Genomic DNA, 16,280 nt, shown 5'->3' with positions numbered 1-16,280 from the left:
CACTGGGTCACCACTAATCGTCCTCCTTTTCTTAACAGCTCTGCAGTAGTGGGACATTTTTTATGTTGCCCATAAGTCACCTGCCACTACTGTTGGTGTGACTCGAGAAGCTAATTACTGTCTCTTCTGTTGCAGGCTGAAAGATGAGGATGCTCGTGTTTTAAATCCACTGCTGTGTTTTTGCACTGCAAACTAGAAAGCTCTATTCCTTATGATATCTGGCAGCTTTCCAGCAACAGCCAGTTCATATATGAAAATTTTAAAGGAATTATTGTTCTAGTATACGCCCTGAGGGTGGAGGAGAAAGAACATCCAGGACTAACAAACCTGATTGTTCTGGCAACATCACTTCAGTCCAAGCTGGCATTTCTGACTTTTTTTTCCATTTCAAGACAGTGCTGTGTGAGCATGTTGTAAAACAATGTTCATTTTTCTAGTCCTATTTATTGTGTATGCATCAGCTGTCTGCAATACCAGAGCTTCTAGGTGTTAACCCTGCCCTGAACTCCCTTTACCTTGTGAAGATAAAGCCAATAGCCTGTCTGACAGTATGAGTTCATTAGGCTGCATGTTACTCCGCCAGTTTATTACCTTCTGGGGAAGGGTGTGACACAGCCCTTGGAATGAAAGCGCTTTCCAACTTGGCATTTGTAGGTTCAGAAATATACTTCGCTGCAGTTTGAAATTTCAATTGTGCTGCTTACACTGCAGTGATTTAAAATTATAATCACCCCACGTTGAACTAAGTGATTACTATGCTTGAACCACCATGCTAGCTAAAATTCCCATAAATTATGATGTATGTTTTCCTTAGGCAAGTACTGGAAGTCAGTGGAGCCATATTCTGTGCCAGTGGATTGTGCTCTGGCTGAGTCTCAGAAACGAGAGAGGGAGGAGACAGAAACAGTATCTGCTATGGCCTCCCTTTCAGTGGATGTTGAACAGTGCTTTCCTCAGGAAGGCAGCAGGTAAGCATATGCAATTATTCCAGAGAGCAAGGCTTTTACTCTCCAGTCACACGAGATGCAGAAGACAGGTAGACTAAGACTTATTTCAAAATTGTCTGCTAATTGTGCTACCTGGAATTTGTCATCCCTGAATTTAAATTCTCCCTACTTGGCTGCTGGAAACAGAGGTATTCTATGCTAATATATTTTTGATGTGTGTAATTCTTTACTAAGTTTCATGAGTAGTAAAACAACCTTATTTTCTCCTCATGTCTAAAGCTCTCTACTATAGAAAAAGTGCACAGTTGGCATTACCTGTATGAAGATAAGAGACATGTTCAAGTGTAATCAACTGTGTTCTTTTTATTGGAAGCAATTCAAAACTGTTTTAGCTTTAACTTTCTAGGAAGGCATCTAACACATGGTCAGATAAATTTAATAAGGACGGACTTAAATCATTATTAAATGATATTAGATAGGCATTAAACATTACTTCCCTGGAAGCAATGGAACAGGGCCAGTATAAAACTTAAAGCAATACTGACCAGGATCAGGGCCAACATTTTCTGCCTACTGTGCTGAAGGTACCAGCTAAGAAAGGAAAGAGAATGATGTTTTTTCCAGCTTGTCAGCTGCTTTTCTAGGTTAATGAACATTGCTTTCATTTTCACAGCCTGAGAAAATGATACAGTAACTGCTGTTGGTTTTCTGCCAATTAAAGATGAAAAAAAAAAAAGGGGGGGGGGGGCGGCCACTGAAGACTATGTGGTCTACAAAACAGTACTTGTTCAAAGTGACACCAGGAATCAGAAGAGCCACTGCAGAAGTTCTTGGGGTTTCCTATTTACTCATCTGAAGGACAAACTTTTCTGTCTTTCTCCAACAGAGGAAGACCCAAAGTGCAGGGAACTGTTCAGTTTCCATCATGCAGAGAAAACAAGGGAGGGAGGAGGAAAGGAGAAAAAACCCTTATAAGGAGACTCATCAGCTCCCTTCATGCTGTGGCTTGGAGATGCAAAACAACAGGAAGGAAAGGAGGGAGCTCTGGGTAGGCAGAACGATGGTGGAAGTGGGGCCAAAAGGATCCATGGTCCTATGCCGTGACAGCAACTTGTTTGATTTGGTTCTGGACTCCTGCACAGGCTCTTTTATTCAGAACTGGTCCGATAAGCAGCTGAAAGCATCCAGGGGAATGGTATGGACACAGCTAAACGCTATAGCTGCATTTGGAAGTGAACGTCTTTCACAACCATGAGACCATCTGTCAATAAGTTAGCATATGGGGCTCAAAGAGACACACGAGGCAGAGCTAGCTAGTAAAGTTAGCAGTTTTTACATAATTATCTTTCTGACCGAAATTACGTTTTTTGTTTGTTATGGCTATTTTTGGACTAATATTATTACAAACAAATCCATAAAAGCTTAGGGAAGGATCCAGTGATGAATGTGAGACACATTTTAGATCTGTGAGTGTGTAAATCAGTGCTAGGCTAAGGAATAATGCAAAGTTTGTCATATAGATTTGTGACAGCCACAAGACACTTCTGTTAGCCAGGGACTGAAAGCTGGGGATCATATTCATGTATGTATGCACAGCTCTGAAAGACATGGAATTTTAATGAAAGTGTTGGAACAAAAACAGTCAAACAAAGTAAAGTTTTAAATTGTGTGAAAAAGGGTCTGGTTAATTTTGTATATTTTTATATTGCTCTGAATAACCAAGAACTGTATTTGTTATGAGCCTTTAGTCACTTAAAACTACAGCCATCAAGAGCAACCACTGATCTTACATGACTTGAACAAAATTACCCTTTGACTAATGCTGTACTTAATTATTGTATTTATTACCTACCCACTGATAACCTGTGACAGTTTCCACCCACTCTGAAAACAGCATTTCAGAGCAGAGCTGAGAGAAATGGAAAAAAAACGGATGTGCTGAAATGTACACAAGTGGAATTCATGTGGCTGCCAGATTCATTACACTTCATCAGTCCTGGGCTCTTATGGGGGTGAAGCCATCATGATGAATTGTTCTGTGGAAAAAATGGCTTCGTTTGAAATCTTTGTTGCTGCAGAAGTTTTTCAGTGGCACAAATAAATCTTTACTTGCATGTATCCCTGAATCTGTTTTCATATTTGTATAACTCTAAGTTACCCAAAGTTACCCAAAGCCAGAGAGCAACAGCACAACATAAGCATTATCTCACAGAGCCAGAAGTGACACCTAGGTTTTGTGAGGCTTCAGGATATCACTCTCTTGGCTTTCTTCCTGCTGAATGTAAAAAGGAATATGGGATCAAAAAGGGTCACCCTGACAGTCTGATTTCAAAGGCACAGGCCACAGAGCTGCAGGGAGACCTGAGGGGACCTGGCTGCATTTTGAGCATGAATGAAACTCTAGCACAGGACTATAAATCCAGGGATTGATTTGACATTGCACACTACAGTTCCATGCCAGAATAACTTCATTCATTTAACAAAAGCATACTGTTCAGTTCATAGACACATACCAACACAAGCTGGAGTAACATAGTGATGTCAGAACTTTATTTTTCACATTTGTTCCATTTGATATAATTAATATGATACTCCTCTAGCCCCCTTCTATGACAACTGTCAGGGTTGCAGGGACATGAGGAGCCCTTGGGGCTCTTAAGTGCACCCCTCTTCCCTATTGTAGGTGGCAGTAGGTTTCTGAAGATCTATTGAAAGCCTTTGCATTGAGTATTTTGGGGGAAAAGTTAGTTGTGGCTGGCAGGGCAAGTTCAGAGCAGAAAGTGCCATGGCTAACAGGGCAGCCTGAAAGGTTCCTTCATTATGCCAGGAGCCAGTTTACTTTCTCTTAATAGCCACCATGGCTAGCCAGGCTGATAATTCTGTCCCTGTTTCATTGAATCAATGACAGACATCCTGTTGACTTCAGTTTTGGATGATTGGGCCTGCAGATGAAGAGTGGCAGCAAAACTCTCTTTGCGGGAAACTCTTGCCAGTTATGTTGGAGGATATATTGGTGTTTGAAGTGAGATGACTCATTTTAAACTCAGATTTGGGTAAAGCAGCTCTTTTCCTGGCCAAGTCGTATCTGACTCATTTACCACTGATGAATAAACGATAAAATGCTCCTGGCTAAGGCCCCTCTTAAGTTTTTCCCTTTCTTTCTTCTCTCTTTCTTTCTTTTCTTCAAGTAACAGTGCAGATTATTTTTTTTTTTTTAATTTGATTTTCTCTGACAGGCTAAATGAAGAAAACTGTGAAAGCTGCTACGCTTTTTGTGTTTAATTTTACCAAAGCACAACTCTGCATTTTAAGATTCAATTGAAACTTGATTACAGACTTCAGAAGAGAACAGATATAGAAAAAAGCCTTTGTGGATAGGAAAGAAAACATGCATGATGCTAACAAAGATTTAAATACAGATGCAATTAAAGGAACCAGAGTGCCCTAGAAAGCATTTCTAACTACCATAACTTTTGTGTGTTGATAACTGCTTATTCCCTAAGTGAGATATAGATTTAACTGATTAGAATTTTTCTTTGGCCAGACATCTGTTTCAGAAACCCTGCTATGAAAATATTCAATACAATGCTGTCCACGATACACTGGAGCTTCTGTACATTTCTTCTTAAAATGGAAAAATAAAAGGGTGTGGAGGAAGGTCTCTGGCACTTACTACTTTTACAGCAAACAGTAAATCTCAAGAATGACATTTATCAGGATTTGACTTTATGGCCTTCGTTCAGCCAAGCATAGGTTTTACTCAAATCGAAATGAAAACAAAGTGTCATTTTTAGATATTTCTCTCACTGTTACTGAGCTATCAGTTGCATTTTGAGCCATGCTGCAATATATTTTATAGCAGTAAGACTGGTTGAATTGTGGGGTACAGCTAGCTGCCACCTAGGGCCACATTCTGTGTTTGTGCATCAGCTCACAGAGCTTTGCTTAGCGTGTTGCTGTTTGGGTATCCACTTCAGCTGGGCTGAAGAACCTGCATCTACCCGGCCATACCCCACAGGATCTGAAATCACAACCAGGCTCAGGGGTCAGAGGATCTGCAGCCTTATCTTGCCCACCTTCCTCTCATCCCCCGGTAGAGGTTGCCTAAGGAAGGGAACTGGGAACAGAGATGTGGAGAGACAGCCCTGCCCTGCTCTAGGTCTTGATGGCTGTATCTGACACATACTGTGTAAAAGCTTCCAGGATATCTACCCAGGATACCTTCCAGATATAAATTTTTCAAAGGTGTTTTTCAACAATCTTGCAGTTTTGGTGTTCAGGTAGTGAATCCCACAGCTTCATCAGGCATTGCACTTCTTTTTCTTTGCTCTAAACTTATTACCTGGTAAATTCACTGAACATTCTCTAGTTATGAGAAATCAAAGGATTTTTTCCTTACATTCTTGTCCATACTGTCCATACTGTCTCAAGACATTTTATTCCTCCTGGTATGAAAGTAATTTCTTCTAACCATTCTTCCTGCCCCTATCTATGTCTTTTCTATTCCAACTTTTATTTTTTGATGGTGTAAGGACTGCATCCAGGACACCAGGTGTTGGGCATACTATGTATTTATAAGGAAGATTAATGATGCACGTTTTTGTTGTTTGTTGTTCTCTTCTACTCTCATTAAGCTCTCAGTAATTGCCATCACAGTATATAAACAATTAAATCTGTCCTCCCCCCTGCTTTGTGTATTACTTTGTATCTGTTTACCTTCTTTTCCACTCAGAAATGGTGCTATGGGCTTTAGGTCTGTCTAGTATCTGTAATTCTGCATCATCAACAAATGTTATCACCTAAATGTACTTGTACTCTGCCACGTCTTCTTCAGATGCTGTGGAATATCCTTCCATGATGAACATTCACCAGTATTATTGTCCATTTCCTACATTTGATGGTTTGTTAATCTATGTCAGGACCATCTCTCATAACCTAAGTTCCTCAGAGCACTTGGATAAAATTTTAGGAAGACTTTCTTTGTGCGGAGGTATCACTTGATTCCTCTTCTTTCAGTTCCTTCAGAAACTTCTAATAAATTTGGGAGGCTTGACTTCTCTGCAAGAGTTAAGTCTTAACTCATAGCCAAATTACTATTATCTAAATGCCTATTAATTCTGTAATTTATTATAGCTGCTATCAATTTCCCCAATACAGACTTACTGTATGTCCTGTAGTTTCCAAAATGGGGATTGCATTTCTTACCTTCTCTATCTCTACCCTCTCTGGATTCTGAATTAAGCAGTGGAATATGCTCGGTAATTATTTATATAGAAACATCATGATTACATTCCCGTAGAACTCAGTGGACAAATATCATCTGCTCTTAGCAATTTGGCAATGTTTAATATATCAGCTTGTTCTAGTGCTGATTCAGTTTAAGACAGTTCATCTGCAAATAATAAGATCTGCCTGATGCTTCTCTAGTGAACAGAGATATAAATAGTTCATTTTGCTCTTGTGGTTTACCTTCCTTGATGCTCCTTTTATGCTTTGATCATTTCTTCTGATGTATTTTGAAAGATCCTTCTATTATTACTTTTTATGCCTTTAACATGTTGATCTTCAGATTCTCCTTTTGGCCTCATTGTGGGTTTACGTTGAACTTGCCAGTGTTTCTACTTTGTTTGCCTTATTTAGTCATGACTTCCTCTTTTGAGAGCTTGTGTGTACTTACCTTATTGTGATCTTAAACGTGAAGTTTTTTTTCCTTTTAGCTCCTCTCCTTTGATTCATACAGAGTCAATTTTTACTAGTATATACACTTACCCAGGATCTCTAATATGATGACTTCAGGCACTCTCCAAGTCATCTTCATGGTTTAGAAAGGTACCTCTTTTTCCCCAGCTCTTTGCTACCAGAGGATCACTTTTCAATTACAATGCTCTTCCTTGAGACAGATGAGTTAAATTAGGAACAGATTATGGCATAAAACAGCCATACCCCGCCAGAAAATATATCTTCTGTTCAGTGATTTTTGTGACTTGGAAGCATACCTTGATTTTTTATTTTTATATGTGTGATGATGTAGCTATGAGGAATCCCTGTAATTCCAATTTATAAAATAAGGTAAGAGAAATGTTTACTTTTTTGGATGATTTACAGGATTTATCCGTTTTTAAATGTTGACTTTTTTTTTTTTTTAAATGCAGATATTAGCTATTTTAAATAACATTAAATAATATGGTTGCCATTTACTTACAACTGCCACAAAGCAGTACGTAAGATGTCACAAGTTTAGCCAGACTTTATCCATATGGCAGGATTCTCTCATCTACTCCAATTGTTTTAATATAATCATTTGTTTTAGCAGTAACTACAAAGAGACTATTTCACTCTACAAGAGTGTGAACTGCATATAGAGAGAGGCATAGGTGAGCACCCTTTATGGCATACCCAAGTAATTAGACCAAATGAAAGAGGGCTCTGCTCCTAGGCACTTGCAATTTCAGTGAGCCACCATGAAGCTTTATGAAAAATCACAGTTGTGATTCTACATTCATTACAGTCCCAATCTGTGCCATTTGGGATCTGCCAACCCCACAGATCAGCCCATATCAGACCCAAGCTCACAGTTACATTTCTGAGGAATTAGTCAGAGCATACAATATGGGTTAATTTTTGTGCCTGTTTTGTGTTTTTATGCCAACTTCTTGTCAGCTACAGGAAGACAGACTGAACTGATATAACTAACAATGACATAATTAAGGTAACATAAATTTGGCCTGTCAGACTCTGCCCCCTCGATTTTTTATTTTATTCTTTGGAAAACTTTTGATTTCAGCTGAATGGGTATATATTGATTCACCTCTCAGTGTTTTTCTTTCTGTGCAAAGGGCTCTAAAAGTTTACTTGCTCTCTCCCAAAGCTCCGGCCTAAGCTGTTATCCCATAAAGATGCATGTTTTTAATGATAAGCTGTTGGATAGATCCAGTGACTTCTCTTGCACCAGTAATTTGAAGTTAAAGCACACACACAAATCTTCAAAGCAGACTGGAGAAGGTTGAAAATACTCACACTGAGAGGCAGCAGCTGGATTTGCTAAGGCACCTGAACATCCTCTCCATTTCCAAAAAGAGCTTAACATCTTGTGCTTGCATATAAATATTTCGTCTGGTGCCTAGGCTCTGGCTGTTGCAGAATATTGGGATGTTGTTGGAGTGTGTTGGAATACACTAGGACACAGCACTCAAGGTTAGTCCTGGTGCTCAGAAGTGCCCTCATCAGGGAGAAATTGCCCAGGACTCAAAACTATGAATGTGATCATCTCCGAGTTGTGCTACGTTCATGATAATGTCAGTCCTATAGGCCAAATACATGTGAGCAGACTTGCATGTACTTCCCCTTCTCTTTACAAATAACCCAAATATCCACTTCGACTTCCAGAAGTTTTCCAGAGCTCCATTCCTTCCTACTCTGCCAATCTCCAATTGAAATCTATTGAAAACTATTTCTTCCCATTCATTTATTCACAACACAACATAAAAGCTTAACTGTTACCTGCTTTCAAACTGCTCTCTTCTCAGACAGCCTCATAAGTCCCCGAGTGTTTAAGAGGGCCTACTACGCTTTTACTTTATGTCAGAGGAGAAGCAGGTCCTCCAAGAGTGGCTGGAGAAAGTGAGAACATGTAGTCAGCATAGGAGTGATATACAACAAGCATGGTCTGTACATGGAGCATGTTCCTTTACTATACCTGAGGACCTGAGCAGCAGGCTGAGCTCCATCCCACCTTGTTGCTAGTGTGCTGCCTCTGCCAGTGTGCTGCCTCTGCCACAACCCAGAACAATGCAAGGTAAAATGAAATGACAGCAATTATTTTTATTATTTTTTTAAAGATGTCTCAATAAACATATTTTGGTAATCTTTCTGGGCTTCTACTGCCTGTTGAGGAGGAGTGATGCCCTGCTGCATCTGTGCATAGGCAGGACAGCACTCCCACCCAGCTTTGCTCTGTCCAAAGTGGCCCCTGCTGCAACCTTCCTTGAAATTGTGCTTCACATCCCCACTCAGAAACAAGGGAGCTGCAGTGATTATTGTAGACATGAAAATGTCTCCACTGTATAGAGAGGAACAAAAGATTAGAGATTTATAGATTAACAATATTTTTTTTCTGGTCACTAACCCTTTGGAAAATGATTAGTCTGAAAATCATCTTTTTCATATAGCACTCATTCAACTTATTTTTCAGTGTACTAGCTGTAATCATTCTAAATCATAAAGGAATAACCTGTATAAAGCCATTTAGAGAGACACTTCTGATTTTTTCATTGGGAAAGACTTTAATAAAGTCCAGATTAATTTAAAATTCTCTGGCTTCCTTGCTAAATAAACTACCAAAGCCCATGCAAGCCCCCATTAATTACTTCCCTCCCCACTCCTCCCCATGGGATCTCATGAGCTTGTATTTTCTGAGGTATTTTTTACTGAAACTAATCATTATACTGGCTTATCAGATTTAACTGTTAAATGTCTGATTTATTTATTAATTTGTGTTTACTTTTCGCCCTCCCCTCATTTCAGAATTGCTTGAAGTGGTTAGTTTTAAGGAGGTCTTAGACTCATTTCTGTACTGTACCTTGCGAGATTGAGGTGACAAATGCTGTGTGTCAAAATTCTTACACCCTTCAAGAGTGAGGTCTCACCATGGTCTCAAAAGCTCCCCATTTTATAATTACCAGCATAATCCTTGGTTGCAGTAGCTTGTTAGGTACAAGGAATTATGTCACTTCCCAACGGCTCGGTGTATGTCCCCATTTGATACTTACTGGATGTTTTAAAGCTCATCTTGCCTGAGCTGAATGTTTCCCAGAGGCTTTCAAATAAAAGGCACTTATGATGAGATACTATTAATGGATATTTGTCTATGACAGTGATCTGTTAATCAGGTTTAGAATTTGGTCTCAGAAGTTGCAGGCAGGCAGGCAGCCAGGCAGGGAATTTATTAAAGCACAGAATCAAAAGTCAGAGGACTGAGGAACTCCACAAGAAATGTTGCTAACTACTTGGCTACCACTGAACCATTTTGTTTGAATGGTATGTATTTTTAGTTGCAGATGCTTGCAAAATAAAAGTATCACAGCCATTTTTTTTCACAAAATTATTTGATTCTGTTGACACAAAGCATGTACATTTCTGGACAAAAAGTTATAAAATATTCTGACATATTTTAATATAAACAGGAACATTTTAAGTGATTGCTTGGATCTAAAATGTTTTTCCACTTGACATTTGTTTATACTTCCTAGGAAAGAAACTCTATTTATGGATAACTGAATAACACAAATAAACATCAGAGAGAGCTGAAAAATCAGCTTTGATTATGCATGAAAATCTACAATGTCATTGTGTACTCTTGTGCCGTATTCTGATTGCCTGTTTATTTTTACAGAGCTGCTGGCGAGCCCATGGAAGAAGAGCCAGCCTTGTGAAGTGCCAAGTCCTCCCTGATATTTCCTGTGGGTGACATCATTGTGTATCCCCCCAAAGCACCCTCAGACATGTCTTGTCTGCTGCTTGGGTGGCACGGATCAGATGGAACATAAACACTGGGCACAAAACTCTGAATAGCAGCTTCACTTGTTCTTTGGATGAACTTGAAAGGGCCCTAAAGATTCCTTAAATGTAACCGCTACAATTCTAGAGTTACAGTAAAACAGGCTTGGGAGAAAGAGCCTAGAGCATGCTTTTTATATGCTGTTTGACCCACTCACCAACATGAATTGTGAAATAGAGTATTACAAAATTCTACATGATAGATTATAGATACGAGAGTTGCGACAGCCAGCAAAATACTTGGTAAACTCCATGAATCACTTTCTGACACTTTTTACTGGGTAATTTTTTTCATACTGTGTTAAACTGTTAATAGAATTTGTTTTCTCTGCTTTGTGTAATGAAGAAAAAAAAATTATTTTACATGATGTTTTTTAACCCCTTGTAATGAGTTCTTAGCAGAACGAGTAAAAGGTGTGTAAGCTAAGATGAAGGATTTTAGCTAAAGGGAAAGTACTTCTTATTGTACTATAAATCCCCCAAAGTACTGTGCTTGGTGGTGCTTTTTTTTATTTTCCCTTCTCCCGGACATATCTCCCCATTTTATGTAGCCTTTTCTATCATAAAATCACATTCATGATTCCCTAAAATGAGCAACCTTCTGTCTTTAAAAAAGTGCTATACCCACTGTAGTTGACAGTAGCTCTCACCAGATGTGCAGCAGCGATCAAGTAGTCTCTGAAAAATGGATGGCTTTCCAAATGTGTTTTTAGTTTGTTCCAAAATGTTTCTGTGTCCTGACTCTGAGAGCAGCAATCAGCAGCGGCTACGTGCAGCTCATTTGGAGCTCAGGTGTTTCCGTGGAGGTTGTGTGGGGAGCGTTTTTACAGGTTGTCGTGTGAATACAGACTAATTCTTTTATGTAGTCCTGCACCGAGAGAGCTGATCTTGCTTACGAAGTTTCCAAGGGTTTAGGCTTTATTTTAGATCCCCCAAATGCAGCAAGCTTTCCCTGCAATGTGACATTAGCTGTTTAATTTTGTGTTGGTGAACGTAACATAGAGCTGTGCCTTTAGCTGATAATGAACGCTTAAACTATTACACGTGTTGCCTTACCGTCAGAGAAAGAGTTAGGGCATGTATGTAAAATGACTTCAAATGAACAAAATTGTGCTACAGCAACTTTTATTTTGTTTACAACTTTCTCACCTAATGAACCCTTTGAGATACCTTGAAGTATTCTGCTTGCAGCCAGTATTTGATAACTCACTCGGCTTTTAAAATCAAATGATGTTCATTTTTATACATTTTCCAAACTGAAAGTATATATTAAAGCCATAAGTGAAGACTGTCATGCTTTTTATTCTGAAATCTGAAAGAAACCTTAATTAAAACAAGATTTTGGTGAAGGCCATGATATGAAAGATATGGAACAATATGGTTTCAGTTATAGGCAGACTCAAACCTGTAAATCAAAGATGAAAGATTTCACTCAAATAGAATTATATAATTCTCTTTTGTTATGCAGTCAGACTATATCTTTCATGCATTTGGGTTTGTTTATGATTAGCATTTTAATTTTAAAGACTTTTATTACTTATACAAAAGCTCTCTGCTACAAGTTAGAAATCTGAGGCATGCTTTGAAAAGGGAAATCTAAAAAAGGAATGTCATTTCCTATAACGCAAAGCAAACTTTTATTCTAAAAGGCTTACTCTAAAATGGATGCATGCCCCTCAGAAAGTAAAATAAAATTTTACCTGCCATTTACAAGCCAAAATCATGCTCATTTTAGTAATGCAAAGGGTCCCAGCCGGCTAAATTAACTCCTGGTGCAAGCCACCTTGCCTGACTTTGAGCTGTTCTGAAGGGATTGTTCACATGACTAAAGCAATCAGAAGTTCACCCTATATTTTTAGCAGACTTGTGATGGCAATCTTACTTGCCATTTACTGCAATTTACTTGTGGTCTTCAAAGAAGTTTCCCTTCAAGGAAACCAAGGACCATAGCTGATGAGTTGGGTAATTTGTAAAGCTTTTCACATTTTGAAATAATAGCTGCAAAATTTTAATTGAGTGCACAGTAAGATCATTTTAGAATTAACCCCACAAATGTAAAATCTATGTCCTTAGCTTGCATGAAATGGAATATGAATTGCAGCTTGAAATGTGACTGACAAACTTTGCCAATTAAAGTCTATATTCTGGGGTGGAAATCAGCTAAAGATGTCCTTTGTAGCTGGAAATGCTTTTAAAATTCCAGAATAATTTGAATTAAACCACATTATAAACTCACACTTATGCATTTATACAGGCATACTCCCAGACAGACAACTAGACATGCTATTGGTTAAAGTCAGGATCATTTGGATAAGCAAATGTGCAAATAAACTGCACACAGATTGTGTCCAGAACTCTGCTCTCACTGAAGCCAATTGCAAAATGCTCTTTGATTTCGGTGGGAGATGGATCAGGACCTGTTGTTTTTTTGTGTGTGTGTGCACTTTTTTTTTTTTTTTTTTTTTTAAGTCCAGAACACCATTACTTTTTGATTATGTCATTACAAGGCACCGTACAGCCCTCTGGGAAATGATTGAGGCTTATGGTGAATATCAACACTTCCTTCCAAGCAGACCTGGGCTTTCCGAGAGGGCAGTTTCACTTGCTGCTGTTTTCTTCTCACAGTATTTTTTATTACCATCAATAGCTCCCTATGGATTGCAGTTAAAATATCTCCCAGCAATTTCAGTCACACTTCCAGGGAAATATTCACATGGACTCTCTTAAAAATGCCCATTTTTAGCTGGATTCAACAACAGATCCAAGAATTTCAGAAAGGTGCATGAACTGCATGTTTTTCTGCTTCTAATGTTCAAATCCAGAGGCTTAGGAGCTCTTTTTGAAGAAATGCCATAGACATGTCTCCTATGGACCTCTGCTTAGGCGGAAGAGATTGACACTTATGAAAATTAAGTCCCAGATATTTCTAGCCAGCTGCCAAAATATCAACATCTGAGCTTTGATTACTTCTAAAAAATGATCTGAAATGGGTAAATAATGTGGGAATAAATGACGATGCCTGTGTTCACGGAGACAGTGAAGCTGAGGAGGTGTCAGGGAGCCTTCAGAGACAGGGTGGTCCTCTGGCTGGTGCTGGTAGCATGGGGCCTGCAGGTCCCACAACACCACCAGGCCAGGCCACTAGCAGCAAACCCGTGCTTTTCAGGGATTGCACTCCACCTCTGGATCAAGATTTCCCTAAGCCAGTGATCAGCTGAATGACAAATGCCACAGTAGCAAGTACCCCTGACATGCTTGCTCCAGCCTATATTCTTCCCTCGGGTTAGATGCTGCATATTGAGCCCAATGGCATATTGGATTTGTTGTGCATTCTTAAGTCCTTAAGTTCATCATAGAGCCTGAAAACTAAAAAATGATATGGTCCAGAATACCAATAAAAAAAAATAATTCTTATATAGCTTAATGCATTTACCTGGGCTGGAGAGGGAACAATGAAGGGAACAGCAAATCTTGAAACTGCTGAATCCTAAGTCTTGCACTTTATTTCTGGACTCTCTGTGTAGTTCTGTATGTACTTATTTGGCTTTAATATAATCTGCAGCAATGAAATGCTTGATTATATTGTCCTTCTTCAGGCAAAATGTCTAGCAACCAAACAAAGTTCATGGGAATTTTGCCAGTGTAAAGATGAGAGAATGAGTCCCTTTTAAGTTATGTACCTTCTTAATTTTACATTCAGTGAAAATTAAGTAACTAATTTGAGGCAAGTGAATTCAAGGAAAATAAAAATATTTTTTTTATTTTATGGTGTTTATCTTAAATATGTGGTGTTTATCTTATCTTAAATAATCAAGTCAACAACAAAGTGCCAGCTGAAAGAAGGTGGCAAAATGAATCCCTCTCTCAAGTATGTGGTGTTTGATTTGATGTTGTATCTAAGTGCAGCCTCCCTAAAAAGCTGAGAGTCATAAGCAGAGATGAAATATTAGAAAGGTTATGCTGCAGCCAACACTGTAGAGAACAAGAATGTAGAGACTGACTAATTTGTGTAGACAGACAGCGGGACACTTTTGGGGCAATGTGTCTGGGATGAAGAATTAGAGGGAACTTTTCCAAAGGCTCTGGTGGCTGTGAGGCAGCTAACTTCTATTAACTTGCAGGGACAAGGAGATGCCCAGCAAGCACTTGCTGTTTGGGAAATGCCCCCTGTCTCACAAACATGCCCATATGCTTACAGACATGAACCTCACTACGCAGATTTTGTCCTAAACAGCAACAGCCAGGTGTGCTGCCCTGAAGTCTATGCCACGCATTCACATTTGCCCAAGAAGCATTCAGCCCCTTGCAGACAGTTCATGGCAGGAATGATAAAGGGGAGGGTTTTTTTCTATAGCGGCCTTTTCAAGAGTGTAACAGTTGCATGGTTGTTGTATTTTAAAGGGTCACAGTGGAGCTTTCTGAACCATTGTGCTTTTTTTTTTTTTTTTTTTTTTTTTTTCTTTACAGACTCCATATGGAAGTATGGAAGTAAAAAAGAATATGCATGTGGCAGGGCAGGGTGTGGGGATGCAGAGTGTTTGTGCGGGGGGAAGGGAACCCGCTGGGAAGTAATTTATCTAAAATTGAGCTTCTGCTACCTACTTTTCATCCTGAAATTTGAGCAGTTTTGATTTTTAATTATTATTTAAGCTTCTATTTTGTCATGTCACTTGCTTCAGATTTTCCCTATAATTGAATTTGCCCTTGTAGCACATAGCCAGAAAAAAGCCTTTTGCCTTTTCTGACAGATGCCCCTGCCCTCGGTGTGGGAATTAGCTTATCTTTGTCACTTCTAGCAGCAATTAAATGTTTCATTTTTGTGACAGATCCAAACTGGAGTGGTATTTTATGAGTACGATTTAGCTGGCTGTTTGCTGATTGTTAAAAAAAGAAATTGTGAAACTTGCATTCCTCTCTAACCTCAAAAGGGACCCATTTTGATTTTAACAATGTAATATTTTCACTTGATCCAAAAGGTTTTTTGTCCCATGACATCTTGTTACTAGCTCAGTTTTAGTCTCTAGCAAATAACACACCACAGAGAGCAAAGACCAAGGAGGACATTCCAGCAGCTATTAATTATAACTCTCATACACAATCCTTCATCCTGCTCTAGTGCTGTGCTCTGTGCTTCAGTATATTAGGAAAGTTTATAGCAAAGTATAGATTATTCTACATAATCAAAGATACTCCTGTTCAGATGTTAATTAGTGCACTGTGATTTGGGCTGCAGTTTACAAGGAAAACATGCTCCTGTGTGGATTGTCTAGAGGCAAGTGAAGCATGAAACTAATGTCATTGGTACTGCACAGTAAGAGTGATTCTGTGTTAAAATCTCTACACATCATCCCCTTCCTGACGGTATTGCCTGAATGGCTAGAGGCACATTTGCAACAGCAGAGTCATAGGATGCCATTATTCAAAGACCACTGCAAACCGTTCTCTAACAGGCTGTAGATAAGGTCCAGGAGGCAGTGAAGAAGCCTTCACTTTGCACTAAGTCCACACCCAAACTGCAAAAAAAGTGCAGATACAAATCTGAACTTTGCTACACATCCCTATTTCTGATATGAAGTGCCAGTTCTGCCTCTAGAAAAGTCTGTCTGAAAGAGCACTGGCACCAGTGGATATTTATCTATTGACTTCTGAGGGCTTCAGAAGGGTGTATACACCATGTGTTATGGGAACAAGTTCATACTCATGTCTTTTGCTGCTTAATTTACTGCTATTTTATATTTCATGATTGGCTTAATATTCTAAGTTAGGATGCAATAGGAA

At 39.0% G+C, this 16,280-nt stretch overlaps 1 protein-coding gene across 20 annotated transcripts in view; it reads left to right on the top strand.

The window, feature by feature from the left end:
- HDAC9 (histone deacetylase 9) overlaps nt 1–12,966 on the top strand; it is a 473,035-nt gene extending 460,069 nt beyond the window's left edge. For 14 of the 20 annotated variants that reach the window (XM_038173865.2, XM_038173863.2, XM_038173860.2 and 11 more), the window contains 2 exons: nt 815–968; nt 1,834–2,999. In XM_038173865.2, the coding sequence (XP_038029793.1) occupies nt 815–968; nt 1,834–1,999 (320 nt within the window). In that variant the 3' untranslated portion in view covers nt 2,000–2,999. Of the gene's footprint in view, nt 1–814; nt 969–1,833; nt 3,000–10,338 lie in introns of those variants that run through there. The other 6 variants (XM_038173868.2, XM_072033569.1, XM_072033566.1 and 3 more) reach the window with 2 other exon arrangements.
- Nucleotides 12,967–16,280: the final 3,314 nt, after the last annotated feature.

Source organism: Anas platyrhynchos, chromosome 2 (genome assembly GCF_047663525.1).
Source record: "Anas platyrhynchos isolate ZD024472 breed Pekin duck chromosome 2, IASCAAS_PekinDuck_T2T, whole genome shotgun sequence".
Taxonomy (NCBI): domain Eukaryota; kingdom Metazoa; phylum Chordata; class Aves; order Anseriformes; family Anatidae; genus Anas; species Anas platyrhynchos.
The sequence above is the reverse complement of the archived record's forward strand: the minus strand, read 5'-3'. Positions and strand labels throughout refer to the sequence as shown.